The sequence below is a fragment of the Bufo gargarizans genome, chromosome 2 (genome assembly GCF_014858855.1).
Source record: "Bufo gargarizans isolate SCDJY-AF-19 chromosome 2, ASM1485885v1, whole genome shotgun sequence".
Classification (NCBI taxonomy): Eukaryota; Metazoa; Chordata; class Amphibia; order Anura; family Bufonidae; genus Bufo; species Bufo gargarizans.
In genome coordinates, this window is record NC_058081.1 from 305,589,585 (window position 1) to 305,607,280 (window position 17,696).

The 17,696-nt window shown below is 39.0% G+C and overlaps 1 protein-coding gene across 1 annotated transcript in view; it reads left to right on the top strand.

Annotated features, from left to right (window-relative positions):
- The first annotated feature begins 2,225 nt into the window (after positions 1–2,225).
- The window catches only part of TSPAN8 (tetraspanin 8), a 29,718-nt gene continuing 14,247 nt past the window's right edge, over positions 2,226–17,696 (top strand). Inside the window, exons 1-3 of the mRNA XM_044277147.1 lie at positions 2,226–2,338; positions 14,152–14,214; positions 15,372–15,503. Coding sequence (XP_044133082.1) covers positions 2,279–2,338; positions 14,152–14,214; positions 15,372–15,503 — 255 coding nt within the window. The 5' untranslated portion in view covers positions 2,226–2,278. The remainder of the gene's footprint in view (positions 2,339–14,151; positions 14,215–15,371; positions 15,504–17,696) is intronic.

The window sequence follows — 17,696 nt, forward strand, 5'->3', positions numbered from 1 at the left end:
TCACTAGCCCAAAAAAAAATAATCACTTTAGTGGGGTGACAGAAGCCCTTTAAATAAGACTTTTTAGTGTTAATTATGTTGGATATACTGAGCTGGATATATAATATGTACAGTTTCACATGAAACTAGATTGGTCTTTCTTAGCTGTGTACATCAGTTTTGAAGATTGTTTGGTCAACCACACACATACAATAAGTCAGACTCAGACTGGCAGAGCATGCATGTTTACATTAATAGGTAGAGAGAGAATAGCTGCAGACACTGGCCATGAAATACAATATAACATTGCTGATCCTTTAGGGTAAAACTGCTGATGCTGATCCTTTAGGGTCATGAGACATACATTAAACTATTGTTTTCAGCTGACATTTATTTGTTTGAACAACACAAAAAATCGTTCATAGATTCTAATGTACAAAGGGGGCATTTATAATTTGTGGTTGTTTTTATCTCATTTTAAGTCTGTCTTTTCTTTGTGTGTCTGTGCCAAATTTATAAAATGGCGCACCTTAATAATATATTTGGCACAAATGCAATTTGGTTTCCACCTACATGTCTAAAAGTACACCAGGGGGTTGCCTGGCATGGAGATATGACTTTTGTGTTATGTTTGCTAATAGGCAATAGTGAAAAGTGGCAAGGCTCACCAAATGTTGCAAATTTTGACCAAATGTTGAAAAACATGCCTCAATCGACATGACTTGTGATTTTTTTAAAGCCAAAAACTGATGTACAAACCGTATTACCATATCTTTATGACCATCAGCAATGGCATAGGATCATGGACACTGTGTACCAGAATTTTAGCTTCGTTGGTAGTCATACGCATAAAATAGCTATCATCTGAACACTCACTTGGTCTACAACTACCAGCTCATGAAGGATGGCTGTCCCCATAATAAGCTACAGAAAATAAACAAAAATTGTCAATCAGAAAATAAAAACTGATAATAAAAAAGAAAATGCATCAGTATCTGGTTTTAATAGTCAGAAAGGGTGTGGAAGTGAGTAATATTTAGTCATTTTGTTTTATTGATCCAACCACACCCAAAGCTAATGGTCATACCGTAGCATGAGTAACCAATGGTAATGAAAAACATCCGTTTGCTTCAAAACCATGCAGACACAGAGTTCTTAGGAGTCATTTTAAGGTGTGCTGGAATAGTTATAAATAGTTGTAAGGGTTATAAGGTGTAACATAATAGTCTTGGAAAATAGGAAATTTCACAAAGAAGGAAATCACAGAACCAGAATAGACACTGAGATGGGATTTCACTCTTAACAAATAATATATATGAATACATACTGTGTGTATAAATATATATGATATATACATAAATATTAAAAATTATTTTCCCCATTGTGTCAATATTAATACATTTAGATGACTCCTCCATTTACGTCTATCTTATGTTTTTTGAGTTTCTTATAAAACTTGTAAAAGTGACTATCCAGTCATGGCCTTGAAGTTAATATATAACTACTACCTAAAGGAAGAGTTTAATTGTTAGGGCAGGTACAGTAGACTGAGACACACCTATGGTCGGACTGGCCCACCAGAGCACCAGAGTATCCTCCGGTGGGCCTAAGCTCTAATACAATAGTGGGTGCCAAAGGTCCAGGAGAAAAAAAAAACATTTGGTTGCCTCTGGAGTCAATCTCTTCCCACTAGGGTCTGTTTCTTGGATTCAAAACCTATTAGACTTTATTGATGATATAGGGTTTGGCCCTTAAGAAGACTTTCCTCTGGTGGGCCTAAGGAACCTCAGTCTGAAACTGCGCATCCACAATGTGACTATTGGTTCAGTCTGTGCTCTCTCTTTCCCTCTGCAGCTCTAAATCCATTGATTGGCTATGTATAAACACAAGTCTAGTACAGGCTCACAAGGATGGTAGGACCGGAAGAAGGGATTTCTATGACAGAAAGGACAAAATGAGTATAAAATACAAACAATGGCCATCAAGGAAATGAGCCTTAGTTAATGTTTAGCCTCGAGAGTCACTTTAACTCTTGTGAAACCTGATTGATTTAAAGTGCTTGTGCCTTCACATTAATAAGATAAAATGTCTTCTAAACAGTGAACGAATGTAAACTTAGCCTGTAATACTTTATTAGTGAGTATGCTGAGGCAGACGGAGACGGTACAGAGTGGCATGCTTTAAATATCATGGTTAATATTTAACTCAGTGCTATATTTGCATAACTACCTTTTTATAGAGCAGCGGAGTCATATACCCTAATCCACTGTAAGGCTCAGCTTCATCACAGCCACTGAAAATGGCCGGAGTGAACAAATGTTTGAAGTACTCTATGTTCGTATTTAACTTTTTATTCTGGGTAAGTTATTATTTAGCAGACTTATGATTCTTTCTTTATACAAATATGTACACAATTTACAGAGTAACAGATCTGTGTTGATCAACAAGTATGATTACATGCAACACCTCCGTTATCTGTGCAGAATGGAAACATTCAAAAGTCAGTTCTGTTACATCTGTATTTCATTATTCTATCCCCATTCTATTTCTACAATAGAATATTTTTTGTAGTGTAAATGTTCTATTTAGAATTATACCGTTGATATTTGCTGTGCCACATGTAAAGGGATCTTGCTGTAGTAGGCACACTACACAGGACAGAAATGGTTCCACACAGGTTTTCTACATCATTTATTTTATCTGGTGAATCTGTAATTGGATTCCTATCCGTACATCTTAACAAGCAAGGGTCTGGGGAGTTAAAGGGATTGTCCCGTTACAGAAGCTTATCTCCTATCCACAGGCTAGGGGATGTGTCTAATTAGTGTGGTTTTCGTGGGAATGGGGGCCATGTTCCCCTATTTGAATGGAGCAAAAGACATGGATGCACGTCTGGTGCTCCACTTAGCTCTGTGGGACTGCAGGAGATAGCAGAGTACAAGCTCTCAGCTATCTCCAGTAGCCCCATAGAGTTGTTGAGTCTTCTGCTCTATACAAGCAGGAACATGGGCCCCCATTCTCGTGATTGGTACCCACAAGTTCTCAGGTGACAGGGAGTTACTGATGGTAGTTAGGCCCCTTATCTGTAAGTTTACCTCTGATTGTAGAGTATTGTTTCAGTATATCTTCTTACTGCCATTATAGTATCTCTATATTACCTGTCTCATAATTTATACATTGCACTTTTTTTTATTATGCTGGATACCTAGCTTTATAACCAAGTTCTCCAAGTTTACTGCATACTTAACGGCGGTCTGTATTATATTATATGGCAATAAACTTGACCTTGACACAGTACCTGTTTCTGCTGAGAACAGTTTGAAGAAATTCAGTTGAGGAAAGGGGATAAAGATTAATACATATCCGTGGACAAAACTGAACAGAGATATGTATAGAGCTTACACCCTGTTCATTACACACACATATATCAGTTCATTTCTATATAAGAAGATAAGGTTGGCATGTGTTTTGGCAGGGCAATACCTTCATCTCAGTCCGAGTTGTCTGCACTGTACCTCTGGACAATGAATCAGGGCACTTACTCTTGTGATAATACTTTAGGCTACATTCACATCTGCATTTATAATTCCACAGCAGTATTTTTCCAGCAGAAACCCAGTATTCATACCAGAAACCCGGTGAACCCCATTATAGAGAATAGAATCTGTTAGGCGCCGGCAGTGTCTGTAATATGCTGGTTACAGCAATCCCAGTATTCTCTTACTATGCTGGAACAGAATATCAGAAATATAACCACAGGTGTGGACGTAGCCTTATGATTCTTGTTGAAAACCACGTAACAAGTATGGACAGTCGGGTCTAGCCCTAACAATGACATCAGACTGGTGTCCTTATATTAAATAGTTTTTTTAATTTAAGGCTCATCACTTCATTGCCTTATAACAATGTGGCATGTTATTTTACATGACTGCTTCTTACAATGACATTGGACACTCATGACCTACTATTAGTAAATATCCTTCATTAAACCGGTTTCTATATTTAAAAAAAACAGACTGAACTGGATGGGCATATGTCTTTTTATAGCCTTAGAAACTACGGGGCACATTGATTAAGACTGGCGTTTTAGACGCCGGTCTTAATAAGCCCTATACATAACTTTGGCGGCTCCACCGCTGCTTCTAAATGTAAGACAGCTTCCGAGCTGTCTTACATTTAGAACATTTTCTGGAACTAAACCAAGCATAGAAAATGATGAATGAGTCGTAAATGACCCCCTATATTACTATGTACAAGACCCTGAATGGTGACACCCAGAATCTTTATGATTTGAAGAACTTATAGGAAGGACCATACACAGAACTCCCAGGGCCCTAAAATTTAGACTGGGTGGGATATTAGTAGCCCAGCCCTTTTAATTGCCAATTATTAACGAACACAATACAAAGTACAAAAAGTTACAAACTGAATATTATTAGAAAATCAGAATGAACAGTGCACTTTGCTCTTACAAGGAGTGGAAGGCTTTGCAACACTTTATTTGTTTAGTAATATAACTCTTCAAATGACTTTATGAGAAGCTGAGAATTCATATTTTTTCCTATGTTGAACCGCAGAGCTTGTGCCTGTGAACTACATGTACATCCCATTGACTACAGTAGGCTGTGTGTCATTTTTGGGGGACATTCCAGTTACTTCCCCATTAGATTGTGCACCAGTCCAATATAAAAAAATATATAACTTTACCATGCACTAACTGTAATTTTAGCAGTTTGTGCTCCTGATTTTCCATTTATTTCTGAGACTTATAGTAGCTGTATGACAGTTTGCATTGTCACCTACAGTATATATCCATTCCTACCATATCTCTCAGGTTTCCATCACATTGAAAAAATCTCCTACTCCCTTTACTGTCATTGCATAATTTCTTTAAATCAAGAAATATCATTACATGGAAAAAATTATTGGCATCCACTTATGTACATTGGCCAGGTTTGGGGTGGCCCCAAAGCTACGCTGGGTCCCTCGGACACCGTCAAGGTGTCACCACGCGTTGCTGCTCTCCAGAAGGGATGGTAAGGCGTGATGCACCCCAATGGGAAATAAGTCCAGAGGTGTGCAGTAAACCAGTTTGATCCTTTACTGGACAAATTCAGGTGCAAAACAATACAGGCGAGGCATAGGGCTGGCTTCTCCAGTCTCGTCCCTAGCAGAAGAAGAAGGGTTTGATGCTGAGAAAAAGCCTAAATTAGCTGTCCCTATGTCTCAAAAGGCTGGTACCCTGGTAAAAGTCTGGAGGCCAATGGTCTGTAGCTCAGTAGTCTGGGTGGCTCCTTGGTCACCGGGCTGGTGACCCATGGTCTGTGGCTCAGCATCCCCATCTCAGTGTCTTCTCCTGGTCAGTCATGCAGACTGGCAGAGTCTTCCCCTCCAAGCACTGTTCCCTAACTGCAGCACACTAGGGGCTCTGACTGCTCTCCTTATATACAGTTTATGGCTAAACTAGAACCTTCTAGTGGGAGGGGTGGAGTAAAGAATCTCAGCACAAACAGTTGCAATGTTTCAACTCCCGTCTCTCATAGACTTGCATAAGAGCTTCAAAGATACTCAATGGCAATGACACAGCAGTTTATCCAGACACAAACAAGTTTCCAGACATAACAACATAGCAGACATTCAAAAGGTCAATCTGTCTGGTTTTGGTGGTAAAAAGTCAGAGTTTTTTTCCTCCAAAACATGCTCAATTACCAGCTTCTCATTCAAAGTCTCAAAAGTCTCTCAGTGTTCATTAATCCTTTCCACAGAGCCTTGCAAAGGCAGTGAAAATGAACAGGATATATATCACAGCAAACATATAAAATGTGGTTACACAGTATTAAACAGTATAAGTAAATGCAAGTTAACCCTTTAAAGTGAAATAAACTAAGACATTTTTAACTTTGCATAGGAGAAACAGGGGCAAATGTCCACAAATGTCAAGACTTCAAAGTACCCCTGCTCCAGGGCACTACATATGTATCAATAAAAATGTATATACATGAAGCTGGCAGCTAGGGGCATGAGGACAGAAAAGAGAAGCAGGACATACAATTACTTATTATATTTTGTATGAAAACGCAATTCATAAAATTTGGTAAGTTTATGCAATCAGAATGTATGCTGTGAGAATGTTGCTTTTTGGTAGTTACTGACATAATAGAGTATATATTCTGCTAACAAACAGCAGTGTTTCAACAGTGCAAACTACTTAAACTATATGGGGTGTAGAGGTTTTGGTCATACCTGGGCTTTATTATCTAAGGAGGCCTAAAAGGTCTCTGCTCCGTATGAGATGGTCAGCACCAAAAATGAGTGATGAGCGGGAGGTTCCATATTCGATTTCGCGGCTATTCGATTGAATATTCGTATTATATTCGTCAAAATCGAATATTCGTAATTATTTCATTTATCACGAAAAATATGCGATTTAAATAATCGCGTATTGCAATTTTTAACTTAAGGCTAGTACTTTCCTATTAGTTTGATATCTAGAATTAGGGAAGATGACGAATGTATTCGTCATATTCCTCAAAACGAAGATAACAAAGTATTCTCCATCTTCGTTTTTAGCTACCTATTCATCAACTTCGCTAATTCTAGCAATCAAATAGGAAAGTTGACTATAGAGACAGCTACGTTTAATTTGCTATGCGATTATATTACTTTGCTTTTTTAAAAAACTGAATAGTTAAATACTAAATTATTATAATGATTCTATTTATAAAAAAAAAAAGCAAAGTAATAAAATTGCATAGCGAATTAAACTTAGCTGTCTCTATAGTAAACTTTCCTATATGACTTCTAGAATTAGCGAAGTTGATGAATAGGTAGCTAAAACGAAGATGGAGAATACTTTGTTATCTTCGTTTTGTGGAATATGACGAATACATTCGTCATATTCGCTAATTCTACCAAGCCAACCATAGTAAACCAGGTCCAAGTTGAAATCGCAATTCGATTATTATAACTTGAATTAATCGAATTGCGATTTCAACGTAATTCTCAAATCCGACAGTACATTCTAGTATATGGAGACGTTCCCATGGTCATGGGGACGCTCCATGAGCACGGAAGTCGGCAGAAGCGGCAACGGGCACTGACTGGAGCAGCCAGGAATCCTAAGGACAGGTAAGAACAACTTTAGGGAAGTGGGAAAGAAAAAAATATAACAATTACAAAAAAATGCAAAAAAACCCAGAATATTCGATTTTGCAAATATATAGAACTATATTCTAAATATTCGTGAAATCTCGAAGTTACATGTGCAATATTCGAGAAAAAAATTCGCAATTCGAATATTCGTGCTCAACACTACTAAAAATGATGTGTGAAAACTGGGGGCCCTGTTACAGAATCTGCTTGCAGCCCAAGAGCTTTAAGTTATGCTTCTGATTTGATATATACAAGTTCTGCAGCATTGATTTAATCATATTTTGCTGGTCAAACAAAGATAGTTGGACTGTCAGTCAACATCATTGTCCATGGAACAAAGAAAAGTGCACAAGTTTTATTTCGCTGTGCTCTTGTGGCAACATTCAGACAGTCATGACCTGAAACGCGTAGGTGTGACTTTTTGTTTTACAATAGATTTTAATGGAGTTTGCAATAAAGCATATAGTTTTAATATATAAGTATGCAGCAGTTTGTCTTCTTTTTCAGTATGCAAGTACTGCCCTACACGTATTGTATCCCTCGATGGATACATGTGAGCTGGCTGTGTATTGGAACTTGCATTCAGACACAGTGGTTCATATAAATGATACTGGTTAAACTAATTATTAACTCTTATTCGTTTATGCTTCATATTGTGGAGATTAAGGAAGTTGCAGAGAATATGAGTGATATCATGAGAGGAAGCAAAACTTACAAATATAGTAACATAGTATATAAGGCCGAAAAAAGACATTTGTCCATCCAGTTCGGCCTGTTATCCTGCAAGTTGATCCAGAGGAAGGCAAACAATACCCCTGTGAGGTAGAAGCCAATTTTCCCCACTTAAGGGGAAAACATTTCCTTCCTGACTCCAATCAGGCAATCAGAATAACTCCCTGGACCAACGACCCCTCTCAAGTAGTTATAGCCTGTAATATTATTATTACGCTCCAGAAATACATCCAGGCCCCTCTTGAATTCCTTTATTGTACTCACCATCACCACCTCCTCAGGCAGAGAGTCCCATAGTCTCACTGCTCTTACCGTAAAGAATCCTCTTCTATGTTTGTGTACAAACCTTCTTTCCTCCAGACGCAGAGGATGTCCCCTCGTCACAGTCACAGTCTTTGGAATGAATAGATGATGGGAGAGATCTCAGTACTGTCCCCTGATATATTTATACATAGTAATTAGATCTCCCCTCAGTCGTCTTTTTTCTAAAGTGAATAACCCTAATTTTGATAATCTTTCAGGGTACTGTAGTTGCCCCATTCCAGTTATTACTTTAGTTGCCCTCCTCTGGACCCTCTCCAGGTCTGCTATGTCTGCCTTGTTCACAGGAGCCCAGAACTGTACACAGTACTCCATGTGGCTGCTGATTGGCTGCATGCATGGTATTCTGGGTCATCCCGCCTTCCCAGAGTTCCTTGCCCCACGTCCTCACACGTGTAGCCGCCATTTTAGCCGCCATTGTACCTGGCTAGCCGCCATATTAGGAAAAATGGTGATTTGTTACCAAGAAGCGCGAGGAAATTCGCATTTGTTCAGAATCAAATTTTTCCTAAAATTCGGAACGAATTCAACTTCGTCAGCTTCGATTTGCTCATCTCTAATTGGCACCACATTCGCTATGCGCCAATCCTGTAGAACACTCCCTGTCAGTATAAAGTCCTTAAATATCAGAAATAAGGGTCTGGCTATGACATTACTTACTTCTCTTAGGATATGGGAGTGTATGCCATCTGGTCCTAGCGATTTGTCTATTTTAATCTTTTTAAGACGCCGCTGTACTTCTTCCTGGGTCAGACAGGACACTTTTATGGGGAATTTACTTTTACATTCTGCATTTTATCTGATAGTTTATTTTCCTCAGTGAATACAGTGAAGAAAAAAATATTTAATAGCTTTGCTTTCTCCTCATCGCTCTCTGCAACTCCCCCCTCATCACTCTGTAGAGGACCGACACCTTCAGATTTATACTTTTTACCATTTATATAATTGAAGAACATTTTAGGGTTAGTTTTGCTCTCGTTGGAAATTAATCTCTCGGTCTCTAGTATGGCAGCTTTTATTAGTTTTTTACACATTATATCTTTTTCCTTATAGTTTTTCAGTGCTTCCTAGATAACCTCCTGTTTTAGTAATTTAAATGCTTTCTTTTTGTCATTTATTGCTTTCTTTACAGTTCTATTTATCCACATTGGTTTCTAATTGTTCCTTAATATTTTATTCCCATATGGTATGTACCTCTCACAATGAGATTTTAGGATGCTTTTAAAAATATCCCTTTTTGTGGCTGTATTTTTAATTTTGAGGACTTTATCCCAGTTAGTTAGGCCTATGGCCTATCTTAGTTGGCAAAATTTCGCTTTATTGAAGTTTGGTATTTTTGTTCCTCCCTGAAGAAACACTCTATTGAATCATAATTGGAAAGTTATGGTCACTATTTCCCAGGTGTCCCCCAACCTGCACATCTGTTGTTCTGTCAGGTCTATTGGTTAATACTACTGTAAGTCCAGTATGGCCGTCCCTCTAGTCGGATCCTGAACCAATTGGGAAAGGTAATTGTCTTTGGTTATTGCCAAGAACCTGTTTCCTTTATAAGATGTACAGGTTTCAGTTTCCCAGTCTATATCTGGGTAGTTGAAGTCCCCCATAATAACCACCTCATTATGATTTGCCGCCTTGTCTTTCTCGTTTAGTAGCAGATTTTCTGTGGACTCTGGTATATTAGGTGGTTTATAATAAACTCCTATTAGTAATTTATTATTGTTTTTGCCTCCATGTATTTCTACCCACAGTTACTCCACATGTTTATGTCCCTCATTTATATCTTCTCGGACTGTGGGCTTTAGACAGGACCCCCCCCCCCCCTCCGGATTTGGCGATCCTTTCTAAACAGACTGTAACCCTGTACATTAACCGCCCAGTCATAGTTATCATCCAGCCATGTCTCAGTTATTCCCACTATGTCATAGTCCTCCTTACACATCAGTAATTCCAGTTCCCCAGTTTTATTAGTCAGGCTTCTGGCATTAGTATACATACATTTAAGAGGTTTATGTATATTTTTTACCCTACACCTTTCCTTCTGAACTGTTTTGGTCCCTACTTCCATTTCTCCCCCAGTCCCATTACCTTGCCCATTGAGGTGCAGCCCATCCCTACGATAGGGCCTGTAGCCAAGAGAGAAGTCGGGCCAGTTCTCCAGGAACCCAAACCCCTCCTTCCTACACCAGTTATTGAGCCACTTGTTAAAGTGTAACTGCCGTTTAATTTTTTATTCCCTAATGGTATAGTACACCCTGCTGTATTAGTGCTTTTGTGCTTTAAAATTTGATCATTTTCAGTTTTACCTGCTAATAACTCCCACAAATGCATGCTACTTTCCTATTTAGCAGCTCTCATCTCACAGCGTTGCCATGTGCAGTCCGTCTTCTCAGTATTATAACAAGAGACGGATGAGCTCTGGGAGGAGGAGCTCAGCCGTGACAGCCTGCCATTGGTTCCGATATGGACCATGACCGCTGGATCTCCTCCAGCCCCTCCCAGTAATCTGTCAACCCAATCCGCGATGTGTCGAACTCGAGCGCCAGGAAGACAACACACCGTTCGATGATCCCGGTCTTTGTGACAGATTGCCCTATCTGTACCCCTAATAATTATGCATGTCATTGTCTTCTTAAGGCAGAGGGTATTCATGTTAGTTTAGTCACAAATCTTTAAATATTCTGTATGGAATAAATGTATAATGGACATAACTTTCCTCCAAATCCTTTTAAAAGGTCACTGTAGGTATAATATTTCGATTTCATAACATGAGGTACAGACACATGGATTGCAAGTCAGTATGAACCAGTATTGTGGATGGTGGGACTCTTTGTGGTGCCAGTGTGTTTACCTCTATTCCACCAGAATATGATGCTTAAGCCTGCTACAAATTTTTCTAACATAAATTAAAAAAAATGTTGATTTACCACATGCTCACCACTTTTCTAAAAAGATGGGCAGGGTGTGGGTGGCAGGGGACAGAGTTTACCTTACTCAATTTGTGCAGGAAAACTGGTAAATTACACCTGATAATTATCTTTACCAGCTCCTAGCTGGTGTAAACTTCAGTTTCTGGCACACAGACCTCCCAAGAGGCACCGAAATAAAGAGGCATGGCTCTTTATAAATATCACCCACGGACAGCAGAGGCTCATATTATCTACTGTGCATTCAACATAGATGCCAAATAGAATTATGTGCATGAACCCTTAACCATGACGGTAATTGGTTATTGAATTTTTCAACCACAGCCTTATTCATTGCAACAAATCATTTTAGGGTACAACCACATGGTCAGGTTTCTCCTTGTCGTTTTAGAGGCCAAAATCAGGAGTGGATCATAAAAGGAGTGAAAGTATAAAGGACAGATACATCTCCACCTCTTTTTTAAATTTACTCCTGGTTTTGGCTTCCAAATCTGCATCAGGAAACCTGACCATGTAGCCATACCCTTAGATGACTTATGTTGTCAAAATGAACATGTGCATATTGTAAGATGAGCGGTGTGGATGATGTGGTCAGCTTTGACATACTATTTCAAGGAAATGCCTGTTCTTATTTCTCATAATTTGCAATAAATACTAACGACAAGCTGGTGATCTAAGCCAATTCCACTGAAAACAAGCTTTCTATACTTTCCATTGTAAAAGACAGATGCATACGACTTGGCAAACACTTTGGTTTTATTATGAATTATAAAACAAATAAATCAATAACTTGTAAGATTCCTGCCGTGATCTCATTGTTGGCATGTTTATTGCCATGTGTTTTTTATTTGACAGCATTTCAAAAGTGAAACCCAGGTTTTTACAAAAGCTCCCCCTTCACACAAATAAAAATTCATATTTTGCTAGGGGGAACCTTGTACCCCAAACACACCCTTTTCAGTATATGTTCAGTGTCCATACTGATTGTTTCCTTAGTGATTTGACTGTAACCTCCATCCTTTACATTCTTTACTCATCCATTCCTTCTGAACGCCTATACCAGTAATGGCTAACCTTGGCACTCCAGCTGTGGTAAAACTACAACTCCCAAAATGCCCCCCTTGCTTGGCTGCTCCCAGAACTCTATAGAAATAAATGGAGCATGCTGGGAGTCGTAGTTTCACCACAGCTGGAGTGCCAAGGTTAGCCATCACTAGCCTATACTTTAGACTAAAAATGGAAAACAAATTTTGTATGGCTTAGGACTAAGGGTAGGGTAGATTAGTATGAGGTGAGTATCAGTTGAGAATAGGCGTGGACATGCAATATACTGCAGGCAAGATATTTCAGACACGTTTACAATACAGGTGATATCAGTGACATGATAAAATGCACAAAGATCAGTTTACTTTTATGAATAAGGTTTTTTTATGAGCTGAGGTATCCATGCAACATATAAACACAGGTAAACACTGCAAAATATGCATATCGCGTCTACATATAGGACTATGGTGCCTACTGTATATTATTCCTTAAAGAACCCACCATATTTCTCTATGTGTGTGATGTCACTATGTGACTTAGGCCTTTTTCTAAGACCACAACAGTCTCCAGTCTTTTAGAGTTTGGGGGAATTTCTGCCAATTTAGCCAAAAAGGCAACTGTAAGGCAAGGCATTGATTTTGCATCAGAAGGTCTGGCTCACAGCTGGCATTACATTGTGTGTTTGATGGGGTGGAGGTCAGGCCTCTATGCAGATACTCAAGTTCCTCCACACTAAACTCATCACACCATGTTTTTATGGACCTTGCCTTCTGCACTGGGGCTTAATCATGCTGGAACGGAAAAGGACCTTCCTTAAATTTTTTCCACAAAACTTTAAGTCTTAACTGTGTGAATGTCTTGGTATGCTGCAGCATTAGCTTTATCTTTCTCTGGAAATAAGAGGCCAAGCCCAAACCCTGAAAAGAGTCACAAACCATTATGTCTCCTCCATAAAATCTTTAGCACTATGCATTCTGATAGGTAGAGCCTGCCAAATCCAGATTTATCCATCAGACTTCCAGATAGGCATCTCTCCAGAGATCAAGCTTCCACTCTCCAGATCCCAGTGGCTTAGGGCTGTACACCATTCTAGTAAAGAGTATAGGCTTGTGTGAGGCTGCTGGAGCATGGAAAACCATGTCATGAAGCTCTTAAAGCATAATTCTTGTGCTGAAGTCACTTCTGGAGGCTGCAAACTCTTTGGTGAGTCAAATAACAAAGTATAGGTGATCGTTACATGCCACACTTTTCAGAACTTAGTGGCCCTGCTCTGCCATTTTTGTAGCCTACCACTTTCTAGTTGAACTGTTTCTTTGTTTCTACATAGCAATAACAGCCATTTTACACATTTAAAACAGGACAAGACAATACGTAAAGACACTTAAGACTTCAATAAGCCCCATATTAAAGCAGGCCATACACAGTCAATTGCTATCAGCCAAATGATTATACGGCCCTGAGATATCTCTCCCGACTCCCTTGCAACTCCCTTATACTCATATAGTACATGTTCGGTTCTGCCAAGTGTGTATGTGTTTTCAATGGAGAAAGAGAGAAGAAAGCCGTTATAAGACACCTCTGATGGCAACTTATCTACTGGGAGAACAAAAGGATATAATGAACATTTAAATTATTTTACCCGATTCCCCCCCCCCCCCTTCCCCGACATTATCTGTTAGGGATCGATGGGAGCTCTCCATACACATTAGACTGTTGGGTGAACATGTTGATTATATTTAATTAGGAGGGTTATCCATATAATTTTGGCCATATAGTATATGTTCTACCAGAGCATATGTACAGGGTCTGTGTAATGTGCACAGAATCATGGCACTCTAAGGCAGACAACCCTCAAGCTCTAAATACAGTGATAATGTATGATATATTTGGCAATTTTTCATTCCCATTTGTCAGTTGTGGTATTTTGATGTTCAGCTTTACTAATGTAACCACAATGTTATTGATTTAACACAAGAATTACGTATGTTCTGTTTCATAGGTATGTGGTTGTGTTATTTTGGGAGTCTCCATATGGCTTCGTGTCAGTTCAGATGCTCAGCAAGTAAGTAAGACTGTTGCAATATATGTTGAAATATGTAATATACTGTAATCACGCCATTATATAATGGAGCTTACAACACAGTATATAATACACTTTGGAAGGAATTTATCATTGTCGTGTATTTGAGGTTAGTTTTTAGATTGGAGTTGCTGTGCACACTTGCACCAAATATATGAAAAAAGCACACTGTAATATTTTTGGTACAAGTGCAATGAAGTCGCCAATAATTCAGTGAAAGTACGTCTGCCTGGTGTGGAGTTACGACTCTTCTGTGACTAATTAAAAAGTCAATCTTCATAAATTTCACACAAAAGTGATCTACTCTGAAATTCTGTCAAAATTTTCACTCCAACTCTGGATGGTGCAGTGCCCCAAAAGTCGCAACATTTTTGTGCAAGTGACCCCAAAAAGTTGCAAAGGTCCTATTTCAATCCTGAAATCTGGCATGCAGGGCTTGATAAATTCCCCCTTTGTATTGACAGACATTTCTACCACAGCCTATATACATACCACTAATTGGAATCTGAACCAAATGACGATGACGGATAAGGCTAGTTTCACACCAGCGGCAGCCTTCTCCGGCAGAGTGTTCCAGTGGGTGAACAGCCTGCCAGATCCATGCTGCCGTTAGTGCACGTGAGCCGCTGGAGGTCCACTCCTGCCCCGTTGACTACAATGGGGGTCGGGCCGGAGTTCCGGTGGCAGTACGGCAAACATGCCGAGAGGCGTCCGGAATAAAACTACGACATGAAGGCTGCCGCTATGTGAAACTAGCCTTAGATTATCATTTCTCATCAAATTAGTGGCTCTTTGAATCTACTAGTAAATTATTGAACTTGCAGCAAATCATTCTACCTGCTGATAACTGCTTGGAGTCGGAGTCCAGCTGCTGCCTCCTTTGCCAGTGAACAATGCTGGGGGGAAGCAGGAGCCCAACGTTGTTGCGGGAAAAATGCAGTATTATATGCTGCCCTTTCCATGCTATTTACAATGGCTCTCTACTCTGGCTATTAAATGTGGATACCTCTTCTATGACGTTCATAACTGGGCATATGGAAAGGATCTGCTGATGACAACCCTTTTTAGCCTCTGTGTTACTACTGTATTCATTTGAAGTTTGCATTTATTCAGTTAATTTTCCAAATTTTTTTCTGTAGAAATTTAATATTCAAGGAAGTGGTCTGCTCTCAGCAATTGATGTTATGATAGCAGTAGGATCCATAATTATGGTGCTTGGATTTTTTGGATGCTGTGGTGCTATAAGGGAAAGTCGTTGCCTTCTTCTTCTGGTATGTATTTGTGCCTAGCAATTTACATATTTATAAGGGTTTTCCAACAGTTTTTTACTGATGACCTACTGTATCCTCTGGATAGGTCATCAGTATCAGATCATTGAGGGTCCATCATCTGGGACCCCGACGATCAGCTGTTTGAGAAGGCACTGTCACTCCAGAGGATAGGTCCTCAGTTAAAAAACTGTCATAAAACCCCTTTAATCCCTGGCTATATATATATATATATATATATATATATATATATATATAAAAAAACAAAAAAGCAAAACCAGCAGCACAAGACCAAAAAATGATGTGGGTGCAAAATATCCTCAAAGCCGCAGGCTCAAACGGCTATAGATAAGTATAGATAGCAAAAGGATGAGGCAGCACTCCAACTTCAGGTGAAAACCGTGGATCCGTGCACAAGGGAATAAAGGATCCACGGTTTTCACCTGAAGTTGGAGTGCTGCCTCATCCTTTTGCTATCTATATATATATATATATATATATACACACATGTATGAGTGTTACCAAAACACACCATCATGCTACTTCCATAATAATTACATACAAATAAAGAAGCCACTTATTATTACTGCTCTTTAGGTATATGAACTGTAGGAACAGTTTTTTTCACTTACTTATATTTCTTTTGAGGACTTAGACAATATTAGATTGTTTTGGGTCCAACACCCAGCACCCCCACTGATCAGCTGTTTCAGGCATCTGGCAGCAGCGGAAACTATAGAGTATATGGAGCTGGAGGCAGACAGCATAGAATATTGTGTAGTGCTCATGCCAGGGTACTGCAGCTCTGCGCCCCATACAAGTATATGGGAGCTGAACTGCAGTATGCCAGTGTGGACCCTTCCGTGCACTGTATGGTTTCTACTGCTGGTGCTGATCGGTGAGGGTGCCAGGTGACAGACCCCTACCTATTTAATAACCTATCCTGAGGATAGGGTCATCAATATCTAAGTCCTGGGGAAAAAATCATTTAAATCGTAAAAAAAAAGCCAGGTTTCAGTATTTTTTTTTAGGTGTATAAATATAATATTTTACTTAGAAAATATAAGTTTACTGATACCAGCTGAGGCTATTTTCCATTAGAAAAAAATGGGACTGTCAACTGTAAAATGTATTTTTTCTGGAAAAACAAAGGAACAGAGTAGTACAGAATCTATAGTGTGGACAGATCCACTCTGCGGTGCCAGGATATAATGCCTCTACCTGGTTTAAAGGGCTTTGCTTTTGGCATATGTTCAACCCATAGAAACCTATTGGAATGTTCTATAACTTTCTGTAGATAAAATAAGGTTCCGAAAAATGTACTGCAGATCAGGACCATGGTGTGAACAGGACTTTAGTTGTTTTTTCCCAAATGACAAAACCTTTTCTCATTGGCTGTCCAGTATCACATGACACATTTGACAAACTAAATTTGTCTTAAATCTCAAACTGTATATTTTTACCTATCCAGCTTTTCAACATTAATGGTATTGCCACACATATCTGGCTGAAATCCGCAGTGCCAATTCTGCTGAAGACCTTGGAGCAGAAATGCTGCAGATTTGCTGCAGACTTAACCCTCTACAAAGGGTGAAATCCACAGCAGAAATCTGTAACATAAATGGACATGCTGTGGATTTCAAATCTGCACCTCAAGTTATGTATTTTTCTTAGTAAATTTCCACTGCAAGATTTGTGAAAATCTCATCCACTTTGTTGCTACTGTAAATGCTGCAGATTTTCTGCATGCAATTCTGCTGTGAAAAATCCTCAGCATTTAAGCCACATGTGCAAGCATCTTAAGGGTTTAATACACAGTAAATTTTAAAACCATACGACCCTTTAAGAGTTGTCCTGTACTTTCAATAGACTAGTTTTTCCAAGCAACGCATATAGAGAGCTCTTCAGAAAAGTATAAATGCATGGGTATTAAAAATATTCAAATGTACGAGTATGACTCATGTAATATTGTTCCAACACTCACTTCAATAAATTAAAATACACATAAATAAATCTGGAAAACGTCATATCACAGAGTAATAAGACATAAAATATGCTATAAAGTACTGTTCTTAAAATGTTTATAGACTAGACATGAAAGCAATGTTTTTACTAGGTTCACCTTGAACATTTCCAGCTGAAATCACATTCCAAGAAAAACTCCCAGAGAATAATAACAAAAGGGCACTTCCAAAG